Source organism: Pinus tabuliformis, chromosome X (assembly GCF_031772625.1).
Source record: "Pinus tabuliformis cultivar Carrire ecotype Pingquan chromosome X, CPIR1, whole genome shotgun sequence".
In the NCBI taxonomy this organism is placed as follows: domain Eukaryota; kingdom Viridiplantae; phylum Streptophyta; class Pinopsida; order Pinales; family Pinaceae; genus Pinus; species Pinus tabuliformis.
Genome location: NC_142308.1, coordinates 89,981,415 through 90,007,930, shown reverse-complemented (window position 1 = coordinate 90,007,930; position 26,516 = coordinate 89,981,415). Strand labels below are relative to the sequence as shown.

General features: G+C 40.0%; 1 protein-coding gene across 2 annotated transcripts in view; it reads right to left on the bottom strand.

The window, feature by feature from the left end:
• LOC149138539 (xylose isomerase-like) overlaps positions 1–26,516 on the bottom strand; it is a 56,687-nt gene that overhangs the window by 17,735 nt on the left and 12,436 nt on the right. For both annotated transcript variants that reach the window (XM_089453060.1, XM_089453061.1), the window contains exons 9-10: positions 26,383–26,437; positions 26,020–26,121 (exon numbers count right to left, since the gene is read on the bottom strand). In XM_089453060.1, the coding sequence (XP_089309186.1) occupies positions 26,020–26,121; positions 26,383–26,437 (157 nt within the window). The remainder of the gene's footprint in view (positions 1–26,019; positions 26,122–26,382; positions 26,438–26,516) is intronic.

Sequence of the window (26,516 nt, the reverse complement as noted above, 5' to 3'; positions counted from 1 at the left end):
TGGCATCCTCGAGAAGGCATCTACTACTGCATTGTGTTTTCCCTTGATACGCTCGGTCTCGAAGTCACAGGCCTATAATTTACTAATCCACTTTTGTTGTCTCTCATTCAGCGCCTTTTGCTCCATGAGAAATCTCAGGCTATTATGATATGTTTTTACTTTGAACCTGTTCCCCACCAGATACTGTCAGAATTTCGCCAATGCATGCACAATGGCCAACAGTTCCTTGTCATAAATTGAGTAATGTCGCTCATAATCTATGAGTTTGTAGCTCTCAAACACTATGGGGTGGTGGTCCTGCATCAAAATTGCTCCTATTCCAGTCCCCAAAGTGTCACACTCCAGCACGAAAAGCTAGGTGAAAACTGATAATGCAAGCATAGGGCACGAACTCATCACATGCTTCATCTTCTCAAATGTTACATGTGCCTTCTCTGTCCAACTGAAAGAACCCTTTTTGGTGAGGTCTGTAAGGGGCACTATCAAGTGTGAGAACCTCTTGACAAACTAAAACTCTCTATAGTACATGCAAAGGCCAAGGAAGCTTTTCAGTTCAGTTATATCTTTTGAGACAAGCCATTCGATGATTGCCTAGATTTCCCCTAATGGACCTAAACCCCATCATTCCCAATCACTTTCCCTAAGTAGAGCATCTTTGTCATGTTGAATTCACGCTTGAAATCCTTTTCATATAGTTCCTGCTCCTCCAAAATCCCCAACACCTCGTCCAAGTGCATCAGATGGTCCTCCCAAGTCTTGTTGTAGACCAATATATCATCAAAGAAAACCAGCAAGTACTTCCACAACTGTTTATTGAACACATGGTTCATGCATGACTGGAAAGTTAGGGGGCATTGGTTAGCCCAAATGGCATAACCAAGAACTCATAATGCCCATAGTGGCACCTGAAAGTTGTCTTTAACATGTCCTGCACCCGGCCCCGAATTTGATGGTAGCTTGAATGAAGATCAATCTTCGAAAAGTATTTGGCCCCCCTCAATTCATCTATTAACTCGTCTATCCTGGGGATAAGATACCTGTTTTTATTGTTCGTTTGTTAAGAACCCTATAGTCAATACACATTTGCAAGGTACCATCCTCCTTCTTAGCCATGACCATTGAAGAAGCGAAAGAACTGGAACTAAGGCCGAATGTGACCCAACCTCAACAACTCCTTGATGGCCTTCTCAATTTCATCTTTGTAAACCTTGGGATGTCGATGGGGGCTCATAATGACCGCTTGTACACCCTCCTCCAATTGTATAACATGTTCAAAACCTCTGTCTGGTGGTCTACCTGAAGGAATGTCAAAAAAAAACTTTTGGTGTTTACGGAGCAATACCTGAATGTCGTTGGGATGTTGCCACAGTTGGTTCGATTGTCTGTTGTCTATAATAAAGCACTCAACCACCCACTCAATATCACCTCGCCTCAATATTGCTTCCATGTTATTGGATGATACTATCTTCGGTGGATACTGATGCATGGCCCTCAAAACTACCTTTCTGCCATCCACTAGATCTTTGAATTCCATCTCCATGTTTTGTTGATCCATAGTATACTTCCCGATGTAGTAGAGCCATTGAACTCCTAACACCACATTGGTGTCTAACACATCCACCACGAAGAAGTCATTAGTCACTGTGTAATTCCCCATGGTTAACTGCAGCTTGGGGATGTATCTAGTGCAGTCCATCTGATGGCCACCAGGTATGGCTACCACAAAGCCATCGAACTCCTCCGTAGGAATCCCTCTCCGTTCAACCATGGTTGCATCTATGAAGTTGTGGGAGGCCCCACTATCAATCAATATTGTCACCTTGTGTCCTGCCAAAACCCCTCTAACTCTAAAAGTATGATACTTGGGGAATCTTGACATGGATGCAATAATAGGGGCTTTGCCCTCTACATGTGAAGTCTCACCCCCAACTGTTTGATGTATCTATCCCTATACATGTTCTTGCACTGGCTCCTCATCTCCATCATCACTATCACTCTCATAGTACACCTCAATATAGTGGGTTGTAACCACCTTGTCCTTACATGCACACATTTGTTCCCTGGTGCCCAAGGCTCCTAACAACTAAAATAGAGCTTCTTCTTTCCCAACTCCTTTCGGGTTTCATCATCCATCCTTCGTTTCCTAGTGCCCTCCCTTTGAAAAGATTTGGCTTCTTTACCTTTATAGGGAAAGGAAGGCTTAGGAGGGAATCTTCTCTTTGAAACAACGTCTTGCATGACCCTGATATTGTTAATTGTTTCACAAAGACTGGTGGGTTCAAAGCCTTTATTATTTCACATCCGCAAGTGACCCATCCCATCTCCTTTGGCAGAAAATGCAATCGTTCTATTTAATTATTTTCCATTGAAATTGTGTTGAGGCTCTTTCAACCCTCTTGATTTAGACACTCTTGAATATCATATTTGGGCTTTATTATTTAATTCAACTCCACAAAGAACTACATAAGCAGCCCTTAGCTTTTGTGAATTCTATGTCATGTCAAATCAATGGAATCTCCAGTAGATGGCTCTTTTTCATCTTGTTTGATCATTAACGCAACGGTCCTTTAAAGTTCTTTGATGACCTACCCATCTTCTTTTATTTCTTTCATCTTGTAAAGTCATGGTTGATTATGTGCTTATACTCTAGAAAGAAAGGAAACTATGTTGTGGGCAGCGTTGCGGGTTATAATATTTTGCAATATTTGTTTTTTTTCTTTAAGTATTTGAGACAGCCTAGTCCTACTTAAGTGGCGTTGTGCTTAAATGAAAATATTTCCATGTTGAAGAGTATGTTGGGGTTTGTTGTTTTGCACTCACCCATTTTTTAGCTAACAAAGAAAATCTAGAACTCAAAAAGAGGAGTACCATCTCTATAAAAATGGAATAGAGAATTCTAGGATTCTCCCATGACCCCTCCAATGTTGATCCTTTTTCTTTGACAAGGGAAATGTAATATCCCGTTTCAGAGATATTCCCCAAACCCCAGCAAAACTCCCTCCAAAATCCGTACAAATGATATAATAACCGGGAAGCTCAAAAATGATAAGGATAATAGTGGTGCAACATATAATAATATAAACATGAAATATAAGCTACTCAAGAAATGCAGCGAGAAATGCTAAGTCATTTTATTATACTGAGTAATAGAATGCGTATAGGAGGTGATCAGAAAGATGGCACCTCGACTTGCACAAGGCAAGTGAAGAAATACACTCAGAATAGCAAAGGAATGGCCCCTCTCTGAACTGCGTCCAAGCTGCTAGAGAACTGTCGTGTTGTTGTTGCTGGTGTAAATCAAATGAGGATTTTGGGTTGTTCCCCTCCTCGGAATGAGCTGAAACTCTGGAATCGGACTCTACTCAAGAAACCCAAAAAAACCCAGAAAGCTTTTCTGAAATGGCCGACCCCCAAAAATCACCCCCTTGGGGTTCTACGCTGTCCCTCAAGGCTCTGCGCTGCCACTGAAATAATCCCACCAAAACTCTGCCTGAAACTCAGCAAAAATCCTCCAATATGCAAGGGCTGATCCCCTGCTCAATCTCCCAGCACAAATCCCTCTGCAAAATCTCAATCCAAAACTCCTACTAGAAAGAACTGCATCATCCCTCTCAAGACTACGCAGTCATCCAGAATGCTCAATACTCCTGCCAGAACGCTGATGAAACTATTGCAAAAATACAGATGGAAATACCTTTCCCGAGCAGGCACTCGAAGTCCCCCGGGGCTAAGGGTGAGATCTCCGAAAGGAGACACTCAATGCACTAAACAGTGCTGCAGACTAGCTAAATAGCCAGCATGCTCTAAGTCGAAGTGACTAGCTCAAATGCACATAATCGAATGCCAAAATGAGGAAGCTCCTCTTCCCTTTATAGCCTTTGCCTCTCTTAATCCCAAGGCCCACCTTCTTCAGTGTAATTCCTCTCTTGCCACGTGTTTCTTCCCTTCTGCGCAGTCCCTCCAAGTGTCTGCATGGGCTCCATCTTTGCATCCCCCTTTGGACCCCTTGGCTCCCCTTTAAGTCACAACGTTGTGCTACTAGGAAGTGACTTTTATTCTAAAGGTGAGTCATGTCCCCTTTCCCTCACCTTTTTATTCATAAATAACTATAGAAGGCAAAAATAAGCAAAATCGAATATTCCAATTAGCCATGGCTAATTAGGAATATTACAGTCTCCCCTGGCAAAATGTTGCTTGTCCTCAAGCAACTGAAGTGATGGATGCTGCAATATTTTCTCACTCTCCCAAGTGGCATCCTCATCCGACAAATTCTTCCACCTCACCAAGAATTCCCGGACCGTCCTGCTCCGCAGTTGCCTCTCCCTGGTATCAATAATAGCCTCTGGCTACAACACCAAATTCCCCTCATCATCCATGGGCGGTAGCTCATCTGTCACTGTCACCTGTTAACCCAATGCCTTCTTCAGGCATGATACATGAAAAATGTTATGAATCTTGCTGCCTTGGGGCAGCTCCAACTCATATGCAACTTGTCCAATCCTGCGTATCACCCTGTATGGCCCATAAAAGCGGGGCTTGAGCTTCTCAGCCCCCTTCTGCTTCAGTGACGATTGTCGGTATGGCTGTAATCGTAGGTAGACCATGTCCCCTACCTCAAACTGTCTCTCCACCCAACCCCTATCAGCATACAGCTTCTGCTGGTTCTGCGCTGTAGCCATGTTATCCTTGAGAGCTCGGAGGATATCCTGACTCTCTTGAATCCAAATCTTGGCTCTTAGAGCCTTGTTAGCACCAAACATCATGTCAACAAAAGATAAAGGATGATACCCATACAAAGCATAGAATGGTGACATACCAATGGACATGTGATGTGTAGTGTTGTAGCAGTACTCCCCTAGATGCAGCCACTTCAACCATGCCCTTTGTTGCCCACTGACATAGTTACGCAAGTAGCCCTCCAGCCACATGTTAACTATCTCTGTCCGCCCGTCTGTCTATGGGTGATAGCTGGTACTCAGTGTCAACTCCGTCCCCACTAACCGAAAAAGCTCCTGCCAAAACCCGCCCATGAAACGGCTGCCCCTGTCACTGACGATGGTCTTAGGAAGACCATGTAGCCTGAAAACCTCTCTGAAGAACGGCTCAGCCACCTGTGCTGCTGTGTAGTGTGCGGATATGGCAAAGAAATGTGCATACTTCGTCAGTCGGTCAACGACGACAAAGATACAATCCTTGCCCTGCATCATGGGCAACTCTGTGATGAAGTCCATCAAAATACCCTCCCATTTCCCCTTCGAAATGGGAAGAGGCTGCAATAAACCCGCGGGATGGCTCATCTCCCCCTTGTTCCTCTGACAAACATCACACTCCCGGACATGTTGGAGTACGTCCTCCTTGAGGCCCTTCCATGAGAACCTCTCTCTGATGGCCCTATAGGTTTTGGTAAACCCCTGATGGCCGGCCAATGGTGAATCATGTGATGCCTGGAGTATCTTCTTCTTGAGCTGAGATCCCTCAGTCAAGAAGATCTGATCCCTATAGTAGATGATCTCATCGACCACCCTGTACCTATCATCCGCCACCTACCCGTCCAAAACCTCACATGCAAACCTGTCCTTGGAGTACTCAACTAAGAGTTGAGCCCTCCGGTCTGTGTCCAAGCTCATAAGAGACAACATGGCTAGTCTACGTGAAAGAGCATCTGCTACCACGTTGTTCTTACCCTTGACATACTCAATGTCAAAGTCATATGCTTGGATCTTGCTGATCCACTTCCGCTGCCTCTCCTGTAGCTGCTTCTGCTCCAAAAAGAATCTGAGGCTGTTGTGATCAGTCCTCACCCTAAACCTGTTACCTACCAAATATTGCCGGAACTTGGCCAATGCATGCATGATGGCCAACATCTCCTTGTCGTATATAGAATACAACCTCTCGTGCGGAAGGAGCTTTTGGCTCTCATAGGCTATAGGGTGACCTCCCTGCATCAATATTGCGCCAATCCCCTCTCCCAGCGCGTCACACTCCAAAACAAATGGTTGCATGAAATCTGGCAATGCAAGTATTGGGCAGCTGCTCATAACCTCCTTGACCCTATCAAAGGCTCGCTGCGCTATATCCGTCCAACTGAAAGCCCCCTTCCTTGTCAAATCTGTCAAGGGTGCAGCAAGCTGTTAGAAACTCTTGACGAACTTCCGGTAGTAAGTACAAATGCCAATGAATCCCTGGAGTTCTGTCACGTTCCTCGACTCTCGCCACCCTCTAATGGCCCTGATCTTCTCCTCATGGACTCTCACTCCGTCCACCCCTATGATGTGTCCCAAATACAACATCTCCGTCAACCCAAACTCACACTTGGAGAGTTTGGCATAGAACTGCTACTCCTGCAAGATACGCAACACTGTCTCAATGTGCTGGAGATGCTCCTCCCATGTCCTGTTGTAAATGAGAATGTCATCAAAGAATACCAACACAAACTTCCTCAAGTGACTACGAAAGATGTGATTCATGTAGGACTAAAATGTGGCGGGGGCGTTGGTTAGCCCAAAGGGCATCACCAAAAACTCAAAGTGCCCATAGTGACACCTAAGGCGGTCTTGGGAATGTCCTGCTCCCTCATGCGAATCTGATGGTACCCAAATCTCAAATCAATCTTTGAGAAGAACCGTGCTCCTCTCAACTCATCCATCAACTCGTCGATCTTGGGTATGGGGTACCTGTTCTTCAGTGTCTTCTTCTTAAGGGCCTTGTAGTCAATGCACATCCTCAATGTACCGTCCTTCTTCTTCACCAACACCACGGAAGAAGCAAAAGGACTCGTGCTTGGCCGAATGTGCCCAAGAGCCAGCAACTCCTGAATGGCCCGCTCAATCTCATCCCGATAGGCCTTGGGATACCCATAGGGGGTAGTAATCACTGCCTGTATACCCTGCTCTAGCTCAATGGTGTGCTCAAATCCCCGATCCGGTGGCTGTCCCGGCGGAATCTCCCCAAACACTATGGCATACCGGTCAAGGATGGACTGTATCTCTGGATGCACCATCTGCCCTGCAATCCCTGCCTCTAATGCACACAGCTCCACTGCCCACTCTACATCTCCCTTCCGGAAGACTGCCTCCATCCAATGAGCCGAAACAGTCTGAGGCAGATATGTGTGCTATCCCCGTATCTTCTCATGCCTCCCTATCTTCTCATCATCCCACTCCATCTCTAGGGTCTTCCAATCCATCGTGACTTTCCCTAGAGTGATGAGCCACTGAACACCTAGTATCATGTTGGTGTTCGAAATATCGACCACGAAAAAGTGGTCAGTCAATGTGTAGGTACCCATCGTCACTGATAGCTCTGGAACATAACGAGCACACATCATGGTCTGATCTCCTGGGACCAAGACTGAAAACCCATCGAAGCTCTCTGTCTGTATACCTCTCCGCTCAACCATCTGTGCATCAATGAAGTTGTGGGTTGCCCCGTTATCAACCAAAATTGATACTCGTTGGCCACATACTGTCCCCCGTACGCATAGCGTCAAATACTTGGGAACTCCTCGCAACGCTGCAAGGGCCCCTCCGGTAGGTGCAAAAGATGCACCACCTGCTACTGGCGGTGGAGGCGGCAAAGGTCCCTGCATGGCATGACTATCTCCTGCCTCCAGATCATCCTCGTCATCCTCTTCCCCACTGCTCTCGAAGAAGACCTCAATAAAATGTGCTTTGCCAACAGCACATCTATGCCCTAGTGCCCACGGCTCCTAACAGGTGAAGCACAACCGCTTCTTCTTCAGCTCCCTCCTGGCATCATCATCAACCTGTACTCGTCCTGGATTCCCCTTTGGAGGTGGAATCTTCACATCCTTCCCCTTAGACTGGAAAGTCTATCTCTAGGGGTAAGGTGTCCGGGTCCTGGGCAAGACATCCTGTAAGTCCCGGGTCCTGCTAATAGCGTCCTGGAGTGTGGCTGGTCTAGTAGATTAGGCTAAACCCCGAAGTGGCTCTGCTAACCCCTCGATATACATATATATCCTCCGTGTCGTGGATAGATCTGGCATCATCATTGAGACCCTCAAGAAATCTGCAATGTAGGTCTCTGGGCTCCCTGTCTGTTTGAGCCTCGTCAGCTCAACAAAATGCTGCTTTGGATCCCTCCGATCAAATCACTCCATCAATCTCCTGGTGAACTCGGCATATGTCGTCACTGTGGAGTGTCCAAGTGTAACCATCCCATAAAACCACCAATCCTGAGCCTCACCATCCAAATGCAATGTTGCCACCTTGATGGCCTCTGTCTCCGACATCTGGTTAAGCTAGAAATAAATGTCCAGCTTCTCCACCCAAGACTTTGCCACACTGTTTGATGAACCATCAAACGTAGACAAGTGGAATCTACTAGCTACACAGCGGGTGTCACCATCATGGTAATGCCGGTACCCTCTGTGATGGTCGCGGGGTCTACTATCCCACTGGAGCTGAACAAAGTCTCTGAATGAGAGGGCTTCCCTGAACTCCTGCCCATACGCCTAGTACTCTGCAAAATAATCGCCCATATGTCCGGGCTCTGCCTCGTGCTGGGCTACGGCCCCCGTGTCTGCTCCTAAGAAAGTGGGCATGGTAGAGCATGTAGGGAAATGTGAGGCCACCTGTTGCGCAGTATCACGCTGCTCTGGCAAATGGTGGGATGCGCCCGATCCCTCACCAACCTGAAAAACCCATGGGCTCTCACGCTGTCTAGCCTCTACTGCCGTCAATCTCTGCCCCATCACCACAATCTGCCTCGACAAATCCTGTACTGATTTGAGGAGCATATCCGCAAATCTCTTCCCGTCCTCATCTGCCATCAGATCCCCCTGCTCTACGTCCACCCTAGGATCCTCCTGTTCTGCGTCCACCACCGAAACACAGTCTCCCTCTCCGTAGGTATTCTCCAACCTACGCCCAGTGTCTCTGTATCCCCTACCTCTGTAATAGATGTAGGGTTTTTCCCCAGTGTCATAGATTGCTAGCTCCACAAGCTGAGCCAGATCTATGCTCTGATACCACTGTAATATCCCGTTTCAGAGATATTCCCCAAACCCCAGCAAAACTCCCACCAAATCCGTACAAATGATATAATAACCGGGAAGCTCAGAAATGATAAGGATAACAGTCTTGCAACATATAATAATATAAACATGAAATATAAGCAGATACTCAAGAAATGCAGTGAGAAATGCTAAGTCAATTTATTATACTGAATAATAGAATGAGTACAGGAGGTGATCAGAAAGATGGCACCTCGACTTGCACAAGGCAAGTGAAGAAATACACTCAGAATAGCAAAGGAATGGCCCCTCTCTGAACTGCGTCCAAGCTGCTCTAGAACTGTCGTGCTGCTGCTGCTGCTGCTGCTGGAAATCAAATGAGGATTTGGGGTTGTTCCCCTCCTCGGAATGAGTTGAAACTCTGGAATCGGACTCTACTCAAGAAACCGGGAAAAACCCAGAAAGCTTTTCTGAAATGGCCGACCCCCGAAAATCACCCCCTTGGGGTTCTACGTTGTCCCTCAAGGCTTTGCGCTGCCACTGAAATAAACCCACCAAAACTCTGCCTGAAACTCAACCAAAATCCTCCAATATGCAAGGGCTAATCCCCTGCTCAATCTCCCAGCGCAAATCCCTCTGCAAAATCTCAATCCAAAACTCCTACTAGAAAGAACTGCATCATCCCTCTCAACACTGCGCAATCATCCAGAATGCTCAATCCTCTTGCCAAAACGCTGATGAAACTACTACAAAAATATTGATGGAAATACCTTGCCCGAGCAGGCACTCGAAGTCCCCCGGGGCTAAGGGTGAAATCTCCGAACAGAGACACTCAATGCACTAAACAGTGCTGCAGACTAGCTAAACAGCCAACGTGCTCTAAGTCGAAGTGACTAGCTCAAATGCACATATTCGAATACCAAAATGAGGAAGCTCCTCTTCCTTTTATAGCTTTTGCCTCTCTTAATCCCAAGGCCCACCTTCTCCAGCGTAATTCCTCTCTTGCCACATGTTTCTTCCCTTCTGCGCAATCCCTCCAAGTGTCTGTGTGGGCTCTATCTCTGCGTCCCCCTTTGGCCCCCTTGGCTCCCCTTTAAAGGAAGTGACTTTTATTCTAAAGGTGAGTCATGTCCCCTTTCCCACACCTTTTTATTCATAAATAACTATAGAAGGCAAAAATAAGCAAAATCAAATATTCCAATTAGCCGTGGCTAATTAGGAATATTACAGGAAAAAATTAACAATGGCTTTACACACGGTCTCAATTTTTCTCAGTTAGCAGTCTATGGGACCTCATTATCCCCGGGATCTATCATCCCAGCCAATCTCGACCAAATTATCCAACAATAGGGTTGGCTAGGAAAGGTTTGTTTCTTAGAGGATCTGTCATATGATTCCAAAACACTATTTATTTAAAATACAAATGTGTAGGGAAGACATAGTGTGGAGGCATTAGAGATAGAAGAATGAAAATGTTATTTACATCTATGAGATGAACGATCTTTATGAGCTAATTAGGCACTCATCCAATATTGGACCTGCTTGAATAATGGGGGCTTGGAGATCTGGTGGCTCAATCACTAAGGGACACACTATTGCGGCCAATCTCAGCCAAATTATCCAAGAATAGGGTTGGCTATGAAAGGTTTGTTTCTTAGAGGATCTGTCATATGATTCCAAAACATTATTTATATAAAAATACAAATGCGTAGGGAAGTCATAGTGTGGAGGCATTGGAGATGGAGGAATGAAAAGCCTATTTACATCTATGAGATGAATGATCTTTATGAGCTAATTAGGCACTCATCCGACATTGGACCTGCTTAAATAAAGGGAGCTTGGAGATCTGGTGGTTCGATCACTAAGGGACACACTGCTATGGCCTCTCTTCCTCTAGACCCGTTTTTTTCTTCATGTCGACATGTGAGTTGCATTTATTTAGGCCATTTTTTCTACATCCTCTTGTTTTTAACTTGACACCCCTCAGAGTCATCAGATTGCTTTAAAGGTTGGCAATGGTTTCACTATCAATAGTGCAGTTTTTGAGAGTTAGAAGCATTGGAGGTGTCTTGTTTGCCTAAAGGATAATCTTCAATAAAATGGATATGGGAGTTACCTCGAGATCAAAGGGACTCAGACCTCTCGGACTTAAAAACCCAAGGGGTGGCCCTTGCCAATAAACAAGTGATATGGGCACTAGAAGGGAATTCTCCTTGGCAAGGCTTAATGTGTCTTTGAATTTGGCAAGCTTGGCATACTAGATATATTAAAGGTTATTTTTAGATTTGACATTATCAATAATGCAAAGGCATTTGTGAAGGTTCAATTCCATTCAAAAGAGCATGGGCAACTTGGCAGACAAATTTTGGTTTCTCAACTAGCAATTAGAAGGGCCTCATGATGCTTGGAATCTTGCATATTTTTTAAGGGACTTGTAGATTAAAACACCCAACAATGGCACACTTAAAGGACTCTCAAATAAAGCTAACTGGTTCTAACAAGGTTGTTTTAGAGGGTCTTTTCCTTATGATTCCAAAGAATTGTTTATATAAACTACAAATGCATGTGGAAGGCCTAGTTTGGAGGCAATGGAGAGTGGGAAGCACAATTTGGAAGGATTGGAGCAATGGGAAGCCTATTTATATCCGTGAAACATATCTTTGAGAGCTAGCCAAGCACTCATCTGACCTTGGTACCGACCTTAGATAAAAGAGAGGGTTTGTATATCCAGTGGTGTGATGGTTGAGGAGGTGTCAGACCACTTGAAAGGCTCTTGCTTTATTCAAACATAAAAGTTGGAAGTGGCTATTGCTTTTATTAAGCAACAAAACAATGTTGCACTTATCGGCAATTTATTGTTAGGGGGTCCAAAATTTAAATTATCAACAATATCGGCGAAAATATCGGAAATTATCAAGAAACTCAGAAAAAAAATACAAAAATGATCATTTTTTTCAAATTTTTATTCTTTTAAAGCAACAACATCAAACAAACACATTGACACACAAATATGAAAATAAAACTACAATATAAAATGAACAAGACCGCATAGCTAGCGTTCCCTACCGCTTAGTTTAATTATTGAACTTCGAAAGGGCTATAGTGTAGCTACTCTCACTTAGTTTAAATATAATTTAATTAGAGTAAAAAACAATAGAATACATACAACTTTATAGTTATAAAAATTACAATTAAAATAACAAGATAATTAACGATTGCATTATATCTGGCTAGACAAAAATAATAAGAACTCTATTTATGGATAGTTTTTAATTTTTATAAACTTTAATACCACATTTGTTCATTTTAACCTATTATTTGTAGAGATTTATATAGAAAATTATAATTTTCTCAACAAACCTCATCCATGCTTTGAATGGAAATGAACTTTATTATGTAATTTATTTAATCACGCTAGACTATATTAAATTTATATTATTTAATTATATTAAATAAATAAATAAAACTGAGAAATATATTTAATATAATATTTATGAAAATTAAATTTAATTGAACATTATAATAATCAATTTTTATTTATTTTAAATAAATTTAATTATCAACTTTAAAAAATATTATAATTTCTGAATTAAGAAAATAAACATAATTATCAACCTTAAAAAATATTATAATTTCTAAATTAAGACTTCTATGATCTATAAATCAAATATGAGAAAACTTTCAGTGAAACTGAAAACTATACTAAAAACTATTAAAAAGCCATTTTCTTTAAGTCTGGTTGATAATGTGGGTTAAATAACACACCTCCATATCATAATCAAGAAATAACAACTTTAGTAATATTAAGTCGTATTTAATAATGGTTTGTTAGAATGATGAGAGTGAAGCATTAAAGCCCTAAAAAGATTCAAATTTCGTATAAAATAAAAATAATCCTATATTTATACTTCATTTAAATTTTACTTTTCATTAATATTTATAATAATAATTAAAATTGTATATAAATTTTAAATAAATAATAATTAAAATTATATATATATAATTTATGAAAATAAATATTTCAATCATAATAATTTATTATAATATTTAATTTAAATATTTTCACATTTATCTCTAAAAAACTATAACAAAATATCAAATTAATAAAATTAAATAAAACATTAATCTAAACTATAAAATAATGAAAATAATTATGGAAAAGAAGAGTGATTTTTCCCTCGTTACTAAATTATACCCTTACCAGGACCCGTAAACATTCGTATAATTTCAATTAAATTATTATTGGACGAGGGAAGATTGATATTAAATTATTTAATTGAAGTTTAGGCATCACTTTTTTATTTTAATTTCGTTGCATCTGTGTCTCCTCATTTCCCCCGTCATATATAGAAAATTGTGAACAGGCATATTATTTAATGCGCCAATGCATTGGGAGTGGGAGCCGAACTTACGAATACCTCCCATATCCCATCTGCAATTACTGCACCGTAGCCTCACAGCTTCTTCCTACTTATCAATATATTGTGGTCTATGATTTTATATATTGCAATGATCATACAATAAAATATTATGTTCTATGATTTTATATATTATATTGATCACATGATACAAATGAAACTTAATAAGTAAATAAATAAAAATAAAACATTAATCAAAAGCATATATAGAAGCCAATAAATAAATGAAACATAATAAGTAAATAAATAAAACATTAACCAAAAGCATATATAGAAGCCAATATTTTTTGGAGAGCCAAAATTCTTATTGCTCAGTTAACCACTAATTCTCATCAACTCCATTGTGAAACAGAGCACTTGGAAAAGCCAAAAGAAGTGTGGGAGGAAAAAGTATACATTTTTTGTTCTTCCGGAAAAGTGGAAATGGAAAAACATTTCATTTTAGAATATAAGGCCTTCAAAGACAACGGGGAATATGTTTGCAGCTAGCTCTTGGGATAATCTATTTAGCGAGGGGTTTGTCGAGAAGCTGGAAGCATTTATTTTGAAGCTTCACAGAAAAAGGGCCGAATACATCAAGCAAATGAAGAAGCAATCTGTCCCACAGGCTATCCTTTAGCCATTTCTTCTTCTTCTTTGTTTCCTAATATAAATTTTATATTAGAATTTTATTTTTTATTTTTCAAGTCAAGAGTATAAATTAATTGATAATTAAAGCATATCCTAGCCAGATAATTTTTTTTATTAATAACAATAATTTGAATATTCACATTCTATTTTTATCAATGTTCCACCAAGACTCCAGTGCAGGAAGACGGACAGGGGGACATGTAGGAGTACCCTCAAATTTTAGGGAAATTTCATGGGTGCGAGTAGGCGTCGAGGTATATATATATATATATATATATATATAACTAATTCATGTTTATATTCATTGTTCACTATTCAATAATGAAAGCATAAAAATATTAAATAGACAATTGAATCATTGATCCATCCTCATCATTCATTTTGATACATACATCATTCATATGATATACTCAAGTCTCATTATTGAATTATTCATACATACCATGAGATTCGATAAAAATAAATAAAATCAATAATGAAATATTCAAATACATTGATCCATATCATTCATCATTCTACAATCTACATTGATCTAAAAATTAAATTCTTCATTCATCATTCTAGAATCTAAATTGAAAGCAAAACATGCTAGTATATTTTCAAAATTTGAATACTAAATTTATATAACTCAAAGTTTCAAACTCAAAAATAGTTAAGAGTCAAGAGTCAAGTCATCAATATCTAGTGTTGTTGGCATTGTGGCACTGATTTAAAGCTATGGCACAAGTGTTGTCCTTGATGGCAACTCACTTTGATGACAGATCTCAGTACAGGCTCTCAGAACGAAGGAAAAAGATATATACGTAGGTTAACCTAGACGAAGGCGCGTATACACGCAGGTTAAACGTTACAAAGGAGCGTATGCGTATACACGCACTTTCACGCAAGGAAATGCGCGTATATGTTGGAGAACTTACTTTTGGTCCATGGTAATTAGTCCTTGGTATTTGAACCTATGGTTTTGGACCATGGTATCTCGTCAGAAGTGTTGATCCCAAGTATTGGGTCCATGGTATTGTTTTATTATGGTTTTGGACCGTGGTATTGTGAAAGGCCTAAGACTATAAAAGAGGAAGGAGATCATTTCGCAAAGGATTATCTGAATTAATTGAATATCTAATAAGTGCTAGATCTGAAATATTGATGATTGGGGTTATGGTGCAGATCTGGATCTGAATGACGGAGGAACCTTAGCGCAAAGAGAAGGATAAGTTCTATTGATGGGTCATAATCTTTAGGCTTGAATGATAATATCTTTGCATGATTTTGATTTGTTATATGTGGCACATGTTTGATCTATAAATCTGATAATCTGGGTTAATTAGTGTCTAAATATTTGAAAGAGTGAATTATCTTTTATAGATCTGTACGCAGGTTCAGTGAAGCGAAGGCGCGTATACACGCTGGTTCAGTGAATAAAAACAGCGTATACGCAGGTTTCTCCAAACACAGAAGCATATGCATGCAGGTTTCAGGTTATTGAAGTAGCGTATATCTTTTGAGTTGTGATCTAGCTGCTTCTGTTTATTGTTGCAGTGTTCTGGGTTCAAAATTTGGTGCGTGGTTACTGTTACTGTGTTTTGGATACAGTTGTCAAAGTATCTACTTGATTCAATTCTATTTGGTGAAAATGAGATTGTTTCATGCAGAAATTCTTGATGATTGATTGATGTTCATGGATCCAGTCTGAAAATTTATGAAACGTGGTCCCTGGAAGAAAGAAAAGATTGTAGCCTTCTGTAGGCCAGCACCTACGTACTAGTATCTTGGCTAGTGCAAGAGCAAGGGGGGTTGTAGCTCCCTTCCAAGAGGAGCTAAAGAACGAGAGAGGGTTGTAGTTCTCTGCAGGTTGCAGCCTGCATACTGGAAAAGCACTGCACCAGTACATTGTAAAAAGAAGTTTCTAATTAAAAGAAGATAGAGACGAATTGCAGCAGGTGGTTTTCACCCACATTGGGTTTCCACCTTAAATCTTATGTTCTTGTGTGTGATTGTCTTCTGCTCTGTTTTACTGTTTCTGGTTACTGGTTATTTGATTTTGATACACAAATTAACAATCAACATCTAAAAGATAAAGTAAATTATAAGTTTGCATTGTATACGCGGGTTTCCTTCTACATAGTTGCGTATATACGCGGGTTTAATTAACTGAAGTAGCGTATATTATCTGGATTTGAAAAAGGGAATATTTGACTTGATAACACTGATTCACCCCCCCCCCCCCCTCTCAGTATTATTTCCAACAATTGGTATCAAAGCAGGTCCTTCTGAAGAAGCTTGATCGCTTGAAGGAAGATCCATCATCATGAGCAACTACAAGAGAGAAGCATCAATCAGGGCACCAATTTTTTATGGGACCAACTTCGTCTATTGGAAGGTAAGAGTTACAGCCTATCTTCAATCTTTTGGTACAGAAGTCTGGGATATCATAGATACAGGGTACACTTTTCCTTCAGCAACTCCTACAGATCCGGCTGGTAAGAAGCAATATGAAACAAATGCAAAGGCGGTCAATACTCTATTAGGATGTCTATTTCAATCAGAATTCATCAAGGTTATGCAGTATAAATCCGCAAAAGAAATATGGGACAATATTGTTCTGAGCTATGAAGGAGATGAACAGGTAAAAGGAGCAAAACTTCAAACCCTCAGAATTCAGTATGAAAATCTCAGAATGCACAATGATGAAAGTGTCGCTAACTATTTCCTTCGTGTAGATGAGATTGTTAATTGTATGAAAAACTTGGGTGAAGAAATAAAAGAGGTTGTTGTGGTTGAAAAGGTTCTGAGATCTTTGTCCCCTAGGTTTGAATCCAAAGTTTCTGCAATAGAAGAAAAAGAGAATCTACGAAACCTTACCATGTCACAGCTGCACGGAATTCTGACTACTTATGAAATGAGGAAAGGAGGACCATCAGACAGGAGAGAAGCTGCCTTCAAGGCTTCAGGCAAAGGAGACTACTATGAGTCAGGACACGTGTCAGAAGAAGAAGAAGAATCAAATTTTATCAAGAACCTTCAACGGGGTGCTGGAAGATTCCGAGGTAAGTTACCTTTCAAATGCTTTGCTTGTGGAAGAGTGGGTCACTGTGCTGCCAAATATCCTCATAAGGATAAGATTGACAAGGGGAAAGAACTTGTTAGATGGAACAAGAAACAGAATGCAAATAAGAAAAGCTATTACACTCATCTCATGAAGATAGTGATGGACTTTCAAATAGTGACGAAGATGAACAAGGTAACAACCATAAACTCTTAATGGCTTTTGAAGATGATGATTTTGTGGATGCTATAGATGAAGAAAGTCTTTATGAAGAGATTTCTAGACTCAAAATTTGTTTAGAAGAAAAGAATGTGATCATAGATACTCTACAATTCCAACTTGCTAAAAAGGAAAAAATTCATGAAAAGTTAGAATGTGAAATTGTGGGACTAAGAAAAGAGATTGAGAAAACAAAAGCCCTTAATCTTAGATTTGTTAAAAGATCTGACACATTAGATGAGATTATCAAAGTGCAGCGCTCTCCACTAATCAAGACAGGTCTGGGATATAATGAAGAAACAACTCAAGCGCAGAAACCATCTACCTCCAAGAGTTATCTTGATGTTGCAAGGAGAAGTGAACAAAGACCCAATGGAAATCACCAGGTAAATCAGGGACAATTTACCTCAAGAATGAACAAAGACTACCAAGTAAATCGAGGGCAATCTACTTTAAGGACAAACAGAAGCTACAACCAGCCACAGGTAAAACCTTCTCAATTTGCCTCAAGAATGGATGTCAATAGGAACTACAATCATTTGGCTGGTAGATTTGATAATCACAGGAGTTTCTTCAATGGCCAATGTTTTTCTTGTCATAACTTTGGTCACAAAGCAGCTCAATGTGTTGCCTATAAGACAATCATGACTAGAGTAACTCATAAACAGAGGAGTATGACTGGGATCATGAAAAGGACTTACAACAACTTCTTTGCTCTTGAAAATGAAATAGAATGTTCTATTTGTAACAATTTCGATCATGAAGATTCTGAATGCAGGAGCAAGTTTTGGCAGACAACTCAAAAGGAGCAAGCCTCAAGTGCCAAATCATGGAGAATAAAAGAACCCCAACCAGAAAGATGTGGTATAGCCTTATATGCGGAAGGGCAGGAAAATCAATGGTACATCAACAGTGGATGTTCCAAACATATGACAAGTGATAAAGAAAAACTTCAGTCATATAGTGCCTTAGAGAAGGAGAAGAAGGTTTCTTTTGGAAATGACACACCTGCTCTCATAAAAGGTAAAGGTTTTGTTCAGTTGAAAGAAAGAGTCAAAGCTGAAAATGTCATGTATGTTGATGGCTTAAAGCATAATCTATTAAGTGTCAGCCAGATATGTAATCAAGGAACTGAGGTAATATTTCGATCAAATGGATGTAGTGTTCGTGATCTTGATACAGGAAAAACAGTGATCAAAGGCATAAGGACTCCAAATAATTTATACATATTCAAAGAAGGACAACATCAATGCTATCTAAGCAAGAATGATGAACACTGGCTATGGCACAGAAGATTGGGGCATCTTAGTTTCTCACAGATAAGGAAAGCGTGCAAATACCAGGCAGTTTGTGGTCTTCCAGACATCAGAATCCCAGATAATACAATATGCAAATCATGTTAGTTTGGTAAGCAAACCAGAACTAACTTCCCTGAGAATGAAGGATCGGCCAGCAGGCCGCTTGAACTTGTCCATACTGATGTATGTGGACCAACTAGGAAAAGGTCACCTCGAGGAGAAGAATACTTTATATTATTCATTGATGACTATTCCAGGATGTGTTGGATAGGACTTATGAAGCACAAAGACGAAGCCTTTGAAAAATTCAAATCATTCAAAGCCTTGGTGAAGAACGAATCAGAACTTAGAATCAAATGCCTCAAGTCTGATCGAGGAGGAGAATTTACCTCGAATAAATTTTTCGATTTTTGTGAAGAACATGGAATAAGAAGGGAATTCTCTACAGCTAGGACTCCTCAACAAAATGGAGTAGTGGAAAGGATGAACAGAACGGTTCAACAAATGGCTCGTGCAATGCTTGATGAATCTGGAACTCCTGCAACTCTCTGGGGTAAAACCGCATTTGCTGCAGTTGTTATTCTCAACAAGACAAATGTCTGGGTGAACAGCACTCAAACTCCTCATGAGCTCTGGTATGGTGAGACTCCTTCGATAAAATATAAAAATTTTGGAAGCAAATGCTATATTAAAAATAATGATGAAAATCTTGGCAAGTTTGAACCTAGAGCAGATGAAGGCATTCTCCTTGGTTATTCTCCCCAAGGGAAAGCATACAAGTGCTACAACAAAAGACTTGGAAGAATTGTTGACAGCATTGATGTCGTGGTTGATGAAGAAGGAAACATTCCTAGGCAAGTGAATTCCGAAGATCTCAAAGATGATGAGGACTATCCTTCAACATCAAATCAGAACTATGATGAAGAAGAAGCTCAAGAGGCACCAAAAGAACAGATAAGGATAGAAGATAAGACTCCATCCAGGTACATTCAGAAGAATCATCCAGAATCTCAAATTTTGGGGCAGAAAGAGGCAAGTATACAAACAAGAAGAACAATTGCAGAAGCCTCAAGCTACTTGGCTTTGCTCTCCTCCACTGAACCACAAAATGTAAAAGAGGCATGCAAAGATGAACGCTGGGTCAAGGCAATGGATGAAGAACTTGAGCACATCGAAAAAAATAACACTTGGGAGTTGGTTCCTAGACCAAAAGATAAGAATGTCATAGGGACAAAATGGATCTTCAAAAACAAGTTGAATAAAAATGGGGAAGTAATTAGAAACAAGGCCAGACTTGTCTGTAAAGGGTATGCTCAACAAGAAGAAATAGACTTTGAAGAAACTTTTGCTCCCGTTGCTAGACTTGAGGCCATCAGAATGTTCCTTGCTCTCTCTAGCTTTCAGAAGTTCAAAGTATTTCAAATGGACGTGAAATCAGCCTTTCTGAATGGAGACTTAGAAGAAGAAGTGTACATTGAGCAAACAGATGGTTTCATTCTTGGGAATGATCCAAATCTTGTATGCAGACTAAAAAAGGCTCTCTATGGTCTTAAACAGGCTCTAAGGGCTTGGTACTACCGTTTGGACAAATATCTTCATCAACAAGATGATACTATCTTTGGCAGCAATGAAGAAGCTATGAGTCAAAGCTTTGCCTTGGTGATGCAGAAAGAATTCGAAATGTCTTTGCTTGAAGAACTGACATATTTTCTTGGATTGCAAATCCAACAAAATGAAGGCGGTATCTTTTTGTCTCAAACCAAGTATCTCAAGCAGATCTTGAAGAAATATGGCATGGAAGATGCAAAACCAGTATGTACCCCTATGGTTACAAGATGCAGCCTCAGTGAAAATGATGAATCAGCAGCAGTGCATCAACCAACCTATAGATCCATGATTGGAAGTCTGCTTTATTTGACAGGTACACGACCAGACATCATGCATGCAGTGGGAATAGTTGGAAGATTTCAGGCAAATCCAAAGGAAACTCATCTTCAGGCAGTTAAGAGAATCTTCAAGTACCTTCAAGGAACTCAAAACTATGGCTTATGGTATCCTAGAGATACAGATCTCACACTTCATGCTTATACAAATGCAGATTGGGCCGGAAGCGTGGATGACAGGAAAAGCACTAGTGGTGGTGCATTCTTCATGGATTCCAGATTAGTATCTTGGTTCAGCAAGAAACAAAGTTCGATTGCTTTATCTACAGCCAAAGCGGAATATGTGGCTGCTGCATCTTGCTGCACTCAACTCCTTTGGATGATGCAAACTTTGCAGGATTTTCAAATCACTTGTACTCCACCTATCTCCATCTTATGTGATAATACAAGTGCAATCAGCATTTCAAAAAACCCAGTCATGCATTCAAAGACTAAACACATACCGATCAAGTATCACTTTCTCCAGGAACAAGTGTTGGAACAAAAGGTCAAATTGGAGTATGTTCCTTCTAAGGAACAAGTTGCTGATATTCTCACCCAACCGCTGCCCAGGGAAACTTTTGAATACCTCAGACAGAAGCTGGGAGTAGTTGATGCATCATCTTGCTGCTAAAACTTGTCTGTTTTAGAGAAAAATGAGTGTACGCGAGTTTCCTGAGGAGGATCCGCGTACATACGCCGGTTTGTGCAGAGACAGTCGCGTATATGGAGGTTTGATGGATATCAGTAGGGACAGGCTCTGGTTGAAGATATTCTAATATGGGTCTGACAAAGACCATCCGGCACAGGTTCAGGGGGAGCAGATAAACTTCTAATGATGCATTGTTGGCATAATCTTAGGAGCTTTTGGTTCAAGGTCACAACTGTTGTTGGTTTCAGGTGGAACAAAGGCAGAGGGAGAACAGAAGGAAATCTTGGCTGCTGATCTGAATGGTGATTGACGGATGCTGCTGATATCACTTATTGGTGACTTTCATAAGTCTTGCTCTAGATATTTCGTCTCTATGTCATGTATCTCTTTTATGGTGTCAAGGTCATGTAACGGCCTATTTTGGTTTCCCCACTATGCCTGGGATGAAGATGTAATGTACTTGGTTGTCATATGTAAATTTCTGATGTATCCCCACTTGGTTGGGTGATGGATGTATGTATTGAGTCTTTTGGTGATAGGAAGGTCTTTTATGATATATAAGTCATGGTTCTTCTTGAAGAACATCTTTTTGTAGATCTTGCCTACAGTCGGGGGGAGCATGGTCAGCACAGCAGGGCAGAAATTTCAGCATGTACTCAGGGGGAGCACAACCCTTTGCCCTTGATGACAAAGGGGGAGACTGACTTTGAGGATCTTGGGGTTGCCATCAAGTCCAAAGGGGGAGATTGTTGGCATTGTGGCACTGATTTAGAGTTATGGCACAGGTGTTGTCCTTGATGGCAACTCACTTTGATGACAGATCTCAGTACAGGCTCTCAAAATGAAGGAAAAAGATATATACGCAGGTTAAGCTAGACGAAGGCGCGTATACACGCAGTTTGACGTTACAAAGGAGCGTATGCGTATACACGCACTTTCACGCAAGGAAATGCGCGTATATGTTGGAGAACTTACTTTCGGTCCGTGGTAGTTAGTCCTTGGTATTTGAACCTATGGTTTTGGACCATGGTATCTCGTCAGAAGTGTTGATCCCAAGTATTGGGTCCATGGTATTGTTTTATTATGGTTTTGGGCCGTGGTATTGTGAAAGGCCTAAGACTATAAAAGAGGAAGGAGATCATTTCGCAAAGGATTATCTAAATTAATTGACTATCTAATAAGTGCTAGATCTGAAATATTGGTGATTGGGGTTATGGTGCAGATCTGGATCTGAATGAAGGAGGAACCTTAGCGCAAAGAGAAGGATAAGTTCTATTGATGGGTCATAATCTTTAGGCTTGAATGATAATATCTTTGCATGATTTTGATTTGTTATATGTGGCGCATGCTTGATCTATAAATCTGATAATCTGGGTTAATTAGTGTCTAAATATTTGAAAGAGTGAATTATCTTTTATAGATCTGTACGCAGGTTCAGTGAAGTGAAGGCGCGTATACACGCTGGTTCAGTGAATAAAAACAGCGTATACGCAGGTTTCTCCAAACACAGAAGCGTATGCACGCAGGTTTCAGGTTATTGAAGTAGCGTATATCTTTTGAGTTGTGATCTAGCTGCTTCTGTTTATTGCTACAGTGTTCTGGGTTCAAAATTTGGTGTGTGGTTACTGTTACTGTGTTTTGGGTACAGCTGTCAGAGAAGTATCTACTTGATTCAGTTCTAATTGGTGAAAAGGAGATTGTTTCATGCAGAAATTCTTGATGATTGATTGATGTTCATGGATCCAATCTGAAAATTTATGAAACGTGGTCCCTGGAAGAAAGAGAAGGTTGTAGCCTTCTGTAAGCCAGCACCTACGTACTAGTATCTTGGCTAGTGCAAGAGCAAGGGGGGTTGTAGCTCCCTTCCAGGAGGAGTTGGAGAACGAGAGAGGATTGTAGCTCTCTGTAGGTTGTAGCCTGCGTACTGGTAAAGGACTGCACCAGTACATTGTAAAAAGAAGTTTCTATTTAAAAAAAGATAGAGACGAATTGCAGCAAGTGGTTTTCACCCACATTGGGTTTCCACCTTATATCTTGTGTTCTTGTGTGTGATTGTCTTCTGCTCTGTTTTATTGTTTCTGGTTACTGGTTATTTGATTCTGATACACAAATTAACAATCAACATCTGAAAGATAAAGTAAATTATAAGTTTGCATTGTATACGCGGGTTTCCTTCTACATAGTTGCGTATATACGTGGGTTTAATTAACTGAAGTAGTGTATATTATCTGGATTTGAAAACGGGAATATTTGACTTGATAATACTGATTCACCCCCCCTCTCAGTATTATTTCCAACAAAACTGAAAAGTAGAAATGGATAATGAGCACTGAGAATAAAATGATAAATCAGCGTCAAGGACTCAATCTCAATGATTGGTCCTCTACATCCGTATGTTGCATGAAGTCATCAGGACCACATCAATGGGAATGCCAGTGTCTGAGTCAAAGTCACTCTCTTGAGTAACCAACGAAACTCAAACCAAACCATGTCGCAGCACATCTGGTCCATCCTCCTCATCTATCTGTGCACTATCCTCAGGATCCACATCCCATCATGTTGTCGGTCCCTTTCGATGGCTGGGCGGCAGGGCTCAAAATCAGTGTATTTTGAGCAAGTTCTGTTGAAATGAAAATGGATGTTCCATTTAAGTTTTAACTTTCATTTTATTCAAACTAGGTTTTAGACTTTTAGTTATTTAATATTTTTTTGTTCTATTTAGTTTTAATTTTAAATTTTTTTAAATGTTTTGATTTTTAATTTTTTTAGACTTTTAGTTATTTAATTTTTTTTTGTTCTATTTAGTTTTAATTTTAAATTTTTTTAATTGTTTTGATTTTTAATTTTTTTATTTTTAATTTTTAATTTGGGTCTTATTAGACAAATTTAAAGGGGGATGCCCAGAAGCACCCTTTTTGAAAGGGGGTGCCCAGAAGCACCCTTTTTGAAGGGGGATGCCCAGACGCGCCCTTTTTGGGGAATCTAGACTCCCACACTGGGGAAACGCACCCCCTTGCATCTCCCCGAGACTCCCCAAAAAGGGTGCATGGGGAAACGCACCCCCAAGAAACTCCCCGTCCCGAGTGCGAGGGATGCGAGGGGACGCGTCCTCCTGGAACAATGGTTTTTACAAAATTCTAAACCAAATAACCATACGTTAGAAAAATATTTTATCAACCTAGCGTTCACAAGCGATCAACATAGAGCCCTTGCTCATCCCACCCAAGTGATCAAAACCCACAACGCTATGAATTGCTAATTCACAACTAAATATCTTTGACAATGTGTTGTGAATAGAGATATGTAACTTCGACTCGCGTTTCTAAACATAGAGGTAAGTCAAAGTGAATGAATTCATTAGGGAAAACCACGAAAACATTTGTTTGCAAATGGCCTTTGTATGTTAAATTTTCTAAACATAGAGGTAAGTCAAAGTGAATGAATTCATTAGGGAAAACCACGAAGACATTTGTCTGCAAATAGCCTTTGTATGCTAAAGTTTTTATAATAGGAGGGAGTATAAATAGTGATTTTCTAATTTTGGTGAATATATTTACATGATTTAGAGAATATAAATAATGATTTTCTAAATTTGATGGATACATTTACATGATTTTAACAATCCATGTGTATGTGGGCCATATGATTCCAAAGAGTTGTTTATTTAAACTACAAATGCAAAGAGTTGTTTACATAAACTACAAATGCATGTGGAAGGCCTAGTTTGGAGGCAACAGGGAGTGAGAAGCACAATTTGGAAGGATTGGTACCCACCTAGATAAAAGAGGGGGTTTGTATATCCAGTGGTATGATAGTTGAGGAGGTGTATGATAGTTGAGGAGGTGTCATACCACTTAAAAGGCTCTTGCTTTATTCAAACATATAGGTTGGCAATGGCTATTGCTTTCATTAAGCAACAGAACAATGTTGCATTTATCGTTATCAACAATTTGTCGTCGGGGGGTCCAAAATTCAAATTATCAGCAATATCAGGGAAAATATCGGAAATTATCAAGAAACTTGGAAAAAAATACAAAAATAATCATTTTTTTCAAATCTTTATTCTTTTAAAGCAACATCAACATCAAACAAACACATTGACACACAGAAATGAAAATAAAACTACAATATAAAATGAATAAGATGTCAAGTGGTACATCAATCGTTGATAGTAGATACTGAAATATGATATTTGTCCTTAATCATAAGTTCTAACAAGATAATAGTTAATACAAAATCGCATTAAACAAAAATAAATGGTTCTCATGAGATGATCATCATGAGGCATCTAGAGTATAACGATAATCTGATAATAATAATGCACTAAGAAGGTGTGGCCAAGGATTAGGTTTCCCTCACCCTCGAGAAGCTTGTAGTTTTCATGCAATTCCTTAGTTCCTCCCTCTAATCTCTCTTTCTAGCAATATCAAGAATTGAGTTCTTTGCAATAAGGACAATGTCTCAGGTAGCTATAGGGCTCAATACCCTGGGGGGTTTTTTAGCTTTTTTGTAGACCGGAACTTTCCTGGTACCCCAGTTGTCTGTATGTTGTAACCACCCTTGAATAGTAATGTAATTATGCATTTCCAAGAACAATACATGAAGCAATTAAAAAAAAACAAGTCTGATAATGAGATGATTTATCATGACTTTCATACTTGACTACTAGTTATTTTAATAATGGCCATTGATACAATCAGATATTATGTAATACTCTATATAACCCACTGGTCTACTGTATTTTGCATTATTTTTTACTGGTTGTGTTTGTTATTAAAAGTTACAACTTAGTTTCAGAATATGTGCTTCCCATACCATACCTATTTCAAATTTTAAGCAACTTAAGTTTGTATGCATACATACCATATGGTCAAGCTCCTTCTTTAGATCAGTATTCAAGAGAGTTTGGTAACCTTCTCTTCCACCCCAGAAGACAAAGTTTTCTCCTCCTAATTTATGTGTTACCTGAAACCATGGGCAAGGATATAAGTACTGCATCCAGGATAGACAATGTAACTGTCATGACTCATGATTCAAACTGAAAATTATAGCCTGAAATGTTCACCACTTAGAATCATATAGCAAGATGGCTGTCAACAAAATATAACAGTTTTATAACTATGACTTATAATACATGTGTAGCTCTTACAGAGCTGCAAATTCATATACAAAATTCATAAAAGAACTAGACTATCATAGGGCTAGAATTGACTTCCCAGATCATACCTCCATGGCTTTCTTTACTTGAGCTGCAGCATATGCATAAACACGTACATCTGGACTGTATCATCAAACAAAAAGTGATAATAAAGATTATCAGCCACAAGTAAGTAAAACGAGAACCATGAATGCTATATGAG